General features: G+C 45.7%; 1 protein-coding gene across 1 annotated transcript; it reads right to left on the bottom strand.

Annotated features, from left to right (window-relative positions):
* Positions 1-3,014: 3,014 nt before the first annotated feature.
* On the bottom strand, positions 3,015-8,296 carry LOC126524510 (monocarboxylate transporter 12-like). Its single transcript, XM_055067095.2, has 3 exons — positions 8,198-8,296; positions 6,737-7,582; positions 3,015-4,431 (listed from the first exon to the last, which is right to left on the bottom strand). The coding sequence occupies exons 1-3, from the start codon at positions 8,292-8,294 to the stop codon at positions 4,178-4,180; spliced, it is 1,197 nt and encodes a 398-aa protein (XP_054923070.2). The 5' UTR covers positions 8,295-8,296; the 3' UTR covers positions 3,015-4,177.
* Between the last annotated feature and the right edge of the window lie 1,528 nt (positions 8,297-9,824).

Below are 9,824 nucleotides of genomic sequence, written 5' to 3' on the forward strand. Positions count from 1 at the left end.
CAGCCTTTCTAATCCTGGCCATAGCTTCGAAGCTCAGAAAGCACAACGCGTTGAATTAAGCCAGTTTCTAAAAGTAAGCTTCACCTCATATAGAATTGTGGCCCGGTCAAGGATACGCAAAGTATTGCAGTGAAGCTTAACATGTGCGGGAAGGGACAATTGTCAGCGGACCAAGTATGTATTCCTTAATTATGCACTAGCGTACCCGGCGTCTGCTGTCCCTGTACGAGTACCGATATGCCTAATAAGTCTACTGGCAGGTCTGCAGAGTTTTTTTCGGATCTGCCAGTGGCGATTTGAGCCCCTAAGGGAAGTAAAATACATGCATTCATTTTTTTCGTACTACGCGGTTTTTCGGATGTTTCCAGGACTCTAGGGATTCTGAAAAATCGGACGTTGACTGTACTAATACCCAAGAGGATGCTTCAAATGGTCCATGGGGCGAACGCGCAGCGGAAGGGGGACGAGAACAGAAAGCGCCGACGCTTGGAGGAATGAACTGAAAAGGAAGCGTGCCGCCGCTGCTCGCTTCTTTGAAGGAGCTTGAACTAAAAAACGAAAGCCTTGGCTTACGCCGAGATGCAGGCGTCCCTCATACAAACAAAAATAAACCCTTTAAAGCAGTGAAACGCAACACTGATGCCTTGTGCACGGGCTGAGAGTATGTCAGGACAAGTGTGGTTGGCTTTCCAGCTGCTGAGAGAGAACCTCACTTGCGAAAAAATTCGGGCCTCAACCAATGACGTTGCTATCAGCTGATAGAAATAGGTCCTATGTGAACATATTTGCTGCTGCATGCACCTCTTTTCATTCGTATTTGAAAATGTTCGGATTGATTTTCATTCGGCTTTACCGTTTTTTACGAAGCTATTTAGTTCGCTGTGTATTTTAGTAACCCTTCCATTCTGTTTTCATTTGGAATAAAATAAACACTACTAAGGCGTAGTGTTTATTTTATTCCAAAAGAGAACACAATGGAACAGAACTATTCAAACTGGATTAGGTGGTTTTCTTATTCTTTATATTTTAACGTGCCTACTAGAGAGTGACAGCATCGGGCGATATTTTGTCAGCCCATCTTGACATAAAACCAATTTCTGGGTCACTCACAGAATTTTGCAAAGACACTCAGGACAAACCTGGGAAACGCAGGGAATTCTGAAATCCCAACTTGGTAGACACCCTGACTATTGCTAACTGATAACGCCGACTCTACCTTTCATACGTCATCGCGTTGCGAATGTCAAATTAAAAATCATTCAGTGACTCAATTATCATAGGTAGCAGGACTAATTTACTAGTGATTACGAATCAGTTTGTTTAGCGTGACAGTGGCAGCCTTTATTCGTGTACGCTGTCATTGATCAATTCACAAAGTCAATAAATTACTATTTTTTGTTCACTGGTGCTGAGCGATTAGGGCCCGTTATTAGTGGTCATTAGCGATATGCTCTGTTCGATGTTCTCGTATTTTATAGAGAATACCTTAATGAATATCAAAGGAAATGTCATAAACACACAATAAATCATAACAGCCAGGAGGTGGTAGAAAGGAGTCACTAAAGATCAGAAATTACTCTGTTTAGTATGACAGCGGTAGCCTTAATTCCTGCACGTCCTCATTGGCTCCAATGACAGAGTGATTGAATGATGGTGAGCCGTTGGTGAGATTTTCAGTAAACTTGTTTCACGTCAACTTCGGTCAATGTGTGTGTGTGCTGCTCTCCAGTGAACGACATTTGCAACAGTTACATTAAACGATTTTACGCTACCAATGTGTAAATGGATATGCGTCGTTTTTTAATGAATCTCCATGACCCCAACTTGCGTAACTGAATGTGTGCCACTGCGTATGCGCCGCTGTTTAATTACATAAGACATATATGAATACCTCCCGTGGTCGGTGGAGCCGAACCCGCTTCATAAATGTTCAGACAGTCTCGACCGTCTGAGTAATAATTCACACACGCTACGCGTGCAGACTTCAATGCGGCGCAGCGCTGCTATATGGCGCTGTGGGTCCAGAAGGAAGCGCGAGGGTGCATCGCGGCGGAATACGCACCTCCTACATGACGCCTTTCCGTGCTTGTAGCATGGCATGTAGGTACAGTGTTTCGATGCTTATCCTATTAAAGACGACATTCATCATGACAGATACTCTGTCGTTTTTTTCCCCAATGAATTACACTGGGCAGACTAGCCATGTGATTATTTTGACAAATGGCATAGTACACGTTGGTGAACAGTTTTGACAGTGAGTCTAACAGGCAGTTAACGCTGGCGCAACTTCGAGACTAGAAAGGTAGCCATATTCAGGAATGAGGGTGGGTGTGCCAGAATAAATACAATAGCATTTAAGAAAAGTTAGGAAAGTCAGTGGCACGTTTTACCGGTCACTCACATCGCGCAAGGAAGTAGTCCCGGATGCATAACACAGAGGAGAAACACTGGAGCCAGCCTTTCGCCAGCGCAGACAGTGCAACTTCCGGCGAGTCTTATCGATGCCCAGCCAGCGTCAGCCGCTTCCTAGAGTAGGCAATTGTACTCCCGTGGCGTAACAGTAAAAGAAGCGCCTACATCCAGTGTATTCCAGTTCTAGAGCGTCCACTGCTGAGTGAAGCCGTCCCAGTGTCATCCGGTAAACGCAAGTACCCCGAGTGCAATCAGATGTCAAAAGGTGCTTTGCTTAACACTCGGGAGCAGCGAAAGACGTTGGCTATCGCAACACTGATTTCTCGGTAGACAACAAGCACTGCGGAAGAAATCGCAGCGCGCACATGCGGACATATCTGCTCTGATAACGGCGATTGAGAGACGCTTGTCGCGAGCATAAAGCAATAAACACGGATAAGGTAGCGTGGTGACAGTGAAAAGATACGGAATTCTCGTCTTTCTTCTGCTCTGTCTTTTGTGTGATATTTATGAAACCTAAAAGAAGAGGTTATTGGAATACAGGGCAGTGAGAAGGTTTAGACTGACAAAAAATAAATAACGGCAATGCTAGCTTGTTCAGGTGATAAGGCCAAAAATGAGAATTTATTGCAAAGAATATGAGACAGCTGTCTTTTATTCATTTTAATTCAACACAGTCATTGATTGTAAATATAAACCACCAAGTTTACAACAGCGTCGCGAGTGCAGCTCAGATCATGATCGGATGACGTGCACTTCATGAAAGAAATTTAGGGGGAATTTCGCTAAATCGTGGTAATAAATATAGCTCATCGACAACATAGAGGGTGCTTAGAGTTCAATATCCGGATGCAGAAATTTCTGCATCACCCAACCAAACAACTACATTAACTTCGTAAGAGGCAAGACGAAAATTCACTTCTGAAGTAGCAGTGATATAATTCGGCCTGAGCATGATCCTGCACGCCTGTCCAGAAGGCACGCCTGCGATCAACTTCATTCTACAGTTAAATATCAGCCTAGAATAAAAGCCACCCTTACGTTCAGGCGTCCTAAACGCAACCTGCTTCCTGCCTACAAGAGGAAGGCTGTGGTAGAAGCTGGCAGCTTATGGTAATGATGCAAGAGCGGTGATGATGGTGTAACGATATTCTCAGGTATGTGCATGGGCTATACCTGCGCTTTTCCGCATTTCGCCCTTTTATTACCCGAAGATGAAATTGCAACACCAGGATGAACTAAATAGGATGCAATAAATGGAGCGTACGTTGGAAAATTGATCACTTATCATTAATGGTTGTATTGTCATTGCGTTAATTCCTGCAAACCACGGATATTTTATTCACTCCCTGAGCTGGCATGGCAGATATTAAGTTGATCAGGCGACATAAATTATTGCAGCGAGGCTTGTTCCACATGGAAGGGTGGGAACAGTCAGCTCCAAAAGCGGCGACCAAGGCCCTACTGGTCAAACACAGTCTTGCCTCACTGATGCGTCTATTATACCAACAGCACTATAAAGAAGTAGCGACAAAAATTTGCATTATGAATTTTTACGTTGTCGGTATTCCATATATGGTAACGAAACAGGCACGCTAGGTAGTATGGGACATATAGCACCAGGTTGAGCTGCTCCACGCCACATGTCCTTCAATCTTAGCGTACCAAAATATACAGAGTATCCTTCAGCTTTCTTATTATAGTGGCATTTCATAAGCACTGATAATGCGAGTATTTGCCTTACGAAATGGCGCCAAATTCAACATCACGTTACATATTCGGTCGGCATCTCTGCCCTGTTGGTAGACGCAGATTTCTTGAACTCCCCCTTATACTGGCAGCGAGTAGCACCCGCGGCAAGCGAGTCGTCCACGGTGCCCTTGTGGTCCAACCTCCAGATCCCTTTTCTCTTGTTTTCAGCGCAGACCACCACGAGCCAAATGAGCGCCAGGGCGACGAGTGCAGACGCCAGAAGTGTGTACAAGCTGTCGTAGGCACCGATGTTGTCTCTGAAGTAACCTGTAACGATAACGTTGTATTAGTGGAAAATCTGGCGCTTTTGTCATAACGAGAAAGTGGAGTGGTATTGTCGTAACGTTTTCTATAGGTTGAAACCAATTTTGTGGCTACCGGTCACCTTTCGTAAGAGAAAAACGGCGGCTCCTTATTAAAGCAAAACTTCAGTGTTGACCACTATATCTGTCAATGTGGCATTTTCACTTCTTTGGCTGCATGCGTTGGTGACGGATTAGTTGTGCGCGAACCATTTTCGACAAATCAAAGTGCCGCAGTCAATATTTTCGTGATTATTATGGCAATGCAGTTGCCTAACGATCCTTTCTGTACAGGGGCAGTGAGTTGGATTTATGAAAAAAGTTAAAAAAAATGATGCGTAACGAGTTCCTGGGATATTTTATCGAAAAGTCGGCATATTATCACCTTTTCAATTCCGTCAATCCCCCAACCCAAAAGCCCGTAGGCTGACTTAAGGCATCATGGGTGCGATCGGAGACATTTTGTTCTATACGCGTCCTGTTCGGTTGCTGCAACGTCACAAAGTGGCAGTATGCAAAATTTCGGACAACGGGGTGGAGAGAGCAGCCAATCAGGAAGCGGTGACCTCCCCAGAAGTTTACTTCCGTCGTTTGTCGTCCGCTTGTAGACAGTGTACTACAAAACGAAATGCTTCTCGTCCTCCAAATGATTGAAATGTTTATCTAAAAAATGTATTTTTCTTCTCAAGCCCAAACACGTTTTCAAAGTGTAGTACGTGTGACTACTGCAAATTATAACTATTAGTTTCTTTGCGTCGTCCCTAGGTGGTGTCGCGCACCGCGAGAAGAAAAAGCTACGACGGGAAGAGTGGCGCACTTTTCACGAGGCAGCGACAACATTCCAGTGGCTCGCTGGTACCGATGATGGGGTCGATTTCACTGTACAATTAACGAATTATTTGTTTCGAGAAAAAAAAACGACGCTCGAATTCACTTTCTGCCATATCTTCAAACGCGTTTCGCACCGCCACCCGCTCTCCTCCTTCCTCTAGAAACGCCAGCGCAACAACCTAAGTTCCCAACGGAAGCGCCATTTTCTCGAATTGAACTATGGATTGGATCCAAACGTGCCATGTCGCAGCCGCCAGTTGGATCCAATCCAATGCACCAGACGCACCATGCGAAGCCGTATGATCGCTCCAAACTTCCCAGCTCCCGTCGGGTTCGGCGCCTAGCAGACGAAATGCTCGGTGGGAGGATGATTGGCAGGAGCGTGTCGTCATTTTGACGTCACCAAAAACGTGGCTGCGCCCCGCGGCTGGCGACGTCGGCGTGGAGTAGGCCAATCGCGCGCGCCGGTAACCAAACGAACGCACCGAACAACCATCTCCGATCGCACCCCATACCAAGATCGATGGTAACACGTGAACTTCATCCAGTCAGCTTTCCCGAAATTTCCCAGAGTAGCTCAAAGCTCGTGACCAGTGAAAAGCCAGCCACTTAATAAGGTTTTCTGTCTATAATTCTGCGTTGGCCATTCACTAGCTGCATGTAGGTTGCACGCCCTGATCTCTATCTATAGTTACCGCTTGGTTGCTACGCTAAAGGAAGTGGTGGTGAGCTATTAATAGGTGACATATTCTAATACACCGTACAGTGATGCAAGACAGATGGTCTTGACACATCACTTGCTGCGAGAACTTTACTACCTGCCTATTAGGCATGTTTATTACGGTGAGATTTTCCCTATTACACACATTCTTATACAATTTTTTTCATTTACATATGATTCAGCCCCTATTTAGATCTTGAGAATGAGTGGCAAACGTTACACAATATCAGTAAAAGACAATAAAATCAATGAAAGGAAGCAATTAATCCTTGAACGAAGTGGCATTGAAAACTAAACAAACACAAAGAACCATACAACAAATGAAGCAGTTTACTTGTTATCAAGGAACATGTTGCTATGCATGCTGAACATGCAACGATGAAGCCAAATTTTGACTTACTAGGACTGGCTAATAAAGGAAAAATCATACATCAACCCGTTCGTAGCAATTGCTACACAGGAAACCCATACGGATTCCTCGAAAGAAACGCCTGGCAGTTGAAGAAAAATTGAAATTTTTCTTCAACTGCGAAGCTTTTTTTTTCTCGAGGAGTCCGTATGTGTTTCCTTTGTAGCAATTGCTACGAACGGGTGGACGTACGATTTTCCCTTTATTAATTGCTTCTCTCCACCTCGCGGGTTTCCGCAGAACGATTACGTCATACTAGGACTGACGTTCAAAAATACGCGGTAAATGAAAAAACTAAAGAACTCTTACCTATGAGAAATGGTTTCAGCAGAAACAAAGGACCAGCGACCGTTCCCACAATTCCGTAGCTGATGGGCAGCCTGTCTAAGCCCACGTACTCGGCCATAATCGCAGGATACATGGTCATTCCACAACCGACGAAAGTGGCCACGCACAGGCAGATGACTAGCATCGACGCATAGGAGGTAGACCACGGGAGGGCGACCAAGCACAGCCCCATGAGCAGATAGTTAACCATGACGAGAGTGCTGCGCCTCAGGTAACCGCGATCCGCCAGCACAGGCAGTCCAAGTCGCCCGACGGTGTCCGTGATTGAAAAGAGAGGAACCAAGCCGACGGCTGCCGCCACAGATGTTCCTCGATCGACGGCAAAGTCTGGCACAGTTGTCATGAAGACATCAAAGTTGTAGTTGTAGATGATGTACGTAACCATTATTACATAGAACATGGGACATTTCAAGACGGTGAGGCCATAGCGCAAGCTCCTCGGGTCGGTAACTGGCTTATCGGTTAAGGGCTTTTCGGCGATAATTTTCATATCTCCACTCTCGATGGTGAAAATTGGTGTCTTAGCCTTCTGGGCTGCTATTTTCTCTTGGTGCTTCTTTTGCCGAATCCAAAGAGGTTCTTTCAGGACGAGGCTGATCGCCGTTACGTGCATGACAATGGCACCGAAGATCATTACGCTGCTGCGGAAGTTGTAGGTTTCCTTGAGGAACAGGAGAAGCTTCGGAAACACGAAAGCCGAGCTTGTAGAACCGGTGTACATGATCCCAAGGGCGAGGCCCTTATACTTGTCAAAGTACTGGTTGATGAAGACGAACAGCATCATGAAAACAATTCCTGAGCCGAAACCTGCACAATAGACAGAACGAAACAATTTAACGAAATATATTTTAGACAACTCCGTCACAAGCATAGTGTCAAACAAAAGCACACGAATGCTATAAACACGAAGTGTTAGTTTATCTATCTTGGTCTGTTTGCCTACTGCTTACAAGAGGGGTCTAAATACTATGTGAGCTGCTGAGCTGCACAGTAACACCCCCCTTCTCTCAATCCTGTCTGTGGTGTAGCAACAATTTCCCATACTAGTAATATCCGTTCAAATACATGATATTGCTGTGGTTGTTTATGTAAACGATTAGGCACAGTGTACTTAGCTTCAAGCAAGACGGAGTGTCATTCTATTTACGAAAATGTTTTTCTTGAAATTACGAAGAATTAATCATTGCTCCTAAGAGGGTCGGGAAAAACACATTCATAACATCACGGAAAGTACTTCAGTATTATATGTCCGCTAACTCAGTGTTCACACCTGCTTCCTGTGGCCGAGAAACGTTATCCATCTCGTGCATAGACTGAAAAATACCTGGTTTTTGAAAGGGAAGTAGTGGTACCCAAGTTTAAAGAAAAATAGAACTGACATTTCCTGTCAGAATAGTATTTTTTAAAAGGTGGAATGCTCACCGAACAAGATACCAAGAGTCGCTGTCATCCACGATATGCTCGGTGAAAAGCTGCTCGTGATTAGGCCCATCCACATCGTAACACTGCCCACGTACATCACAGGCACTGGTCCGAACCTCTGGCACAAAGGACCAGCTACAATGCCTGTGTAAAGAAAAATGCATCCATTATAAGGCTACCGTTGGAAAGATTTCAATCCCAACATAATTCCGTACAAAGCGTACCCGGTGCGCGGTCGCGATGGCCGTGATGACTGCCAGTTGCACCGTTTAAATAATTAAGTATTCTCATGGCAGGCTTAAGCGCCTAGGAGTGCCCGCACAAATGTGACAAATGTTTACTTACTGTTCCACTTTACATAGTTCTGTACACAGCACCACTTCTCCTGGATCTCGAGCAGTACAATTCTTTCTGCCTATCTTAACGGTTATCGTGACATAATATATACGAAAATGAAATGCAAGAATTTATATTCGCTCCCCAATAGCTATAGTTGATCGCATATAAACAATAAATAGCGTAATAAACAGTTAAGTACTTGTTAATACAATACGAATAAGTTTACTGTTGTACTTAGCATGAGAGCATTGCGCATTGAGCCGTATCCTGCATTCGGAAAAATTGCAGGAAACTCCAGAGGAGCGGGCTACACGTGGCAGCCCTCCCTGAGCGGCTGCCTCCTTCACCTGCTGGCAGGCACAGTTGCAAGTCCATGCTAGCGCGGTCGCGGCAGCAGCTTGCATTCCCATAAACGAGGCCAACTTTGTACTTCCTTTTTTCTCACAGACCAGGCGAATAACGACGTAGAATCCGGAACGCGATCTTTACGCAATATTTGGGCAAGAACAGCGCGGCGGTGAGCGCAAAGTCATTTTTCCACCACTTTAGGCGAAATATGCGCCTACGAGGGCCTGTCAAACAAAAAACAAAACTATTCTTATAAAACTTTGGACTTTCGTGTCACTGACGTGTAAGATGTATGAGAGGAATTACGTCTTGTTCGATGACAACACACTGAAGTGAAAGCAAAGTTCAGTGTTGAGCTTGCGTTCCTCTCACGATGTGATAACAAAGCGCGGAAGCGGCACGACGCGACGCCGCACGCACGAAGAGTGCCCCGGCAAATGTTAAACCTCTGACAACGCCGGCGCAACAAGCAATGCCGGCAGCAGTGTTACCAGTGCTGCATCTTTTATGCGAACCATATTACTAGAGCTCAACCCAGCTCCTCAGGCGCGGCGGTGTCGCCTTCAATACCACGTGACACCGTGACGTCACGACAGAGGAGAAACTGGGCTCCAACTCGCGCCGTCGCTCGCGGCGTCGCGGCGGTATATAAGCAGCTGCGCTTTTTCTAGGTGGCTTTGGCTCAACTCTTGCAAGATGGGCTGGGTGGGAATCGAACCAGGGTCTCCGGAGTGTGAGACGGAGGCGCTACCACTGAGCCACGAGTACGATGCTTCGAAGCGGTACAAAAGCGCCTCTAGTGAATGCGGTGTTGCCTTAGAAACGAGCTGTTTCTAAGGCTCAGGCGTGCGTCGCTTGCTTAGGCGCACATTTCGTTGCCGCGCCGAACGCTGCGTTCGCATACAACGTGCAGAACAGCATGTCCAAAACTGTCATCATC

Source organism: Dermacentor andersoni, chromosome 3, assembly GCF_023375885.2.
Source record: "Dermacentor andersoni chromosome 3, qqDerAnde1_hic_scaffold, whole genome shotgun sequence".
In the NCBI taxonomy this organism is placed as follows: domain Eukaryota; kingdom Metazoa; phylum Arthropoda; class Arachnida; order Ixodida; family Ixodidae; genus Dermacentor; species Dermacentor andersoni.

Bases quoted from the DNA above. Each gene is read 5' to 3' on its own strand.
- LOC126524510 (XM_055067095.2), bottom strand. From the start codon at position 8,294: ATGTACGTGGGCAGTGTTACGATGTGGATGGGCCTAATCACGAGCAGC. The intron at 7,583-8,197 runs GTGAGCATTCCA...TCTATTGTGCAG, and splicing joins GACTCTTGGTATCTTGTTCG to GTTTCGGCTCAGGAATTGTT. The intron at 4,432-6,736 runs GTAAGAGTTCTT...TTATCGTTACAG, and splicing joins GCTGAAACCATTTCTCATAG to GTTACTTCAGAGACAACATC.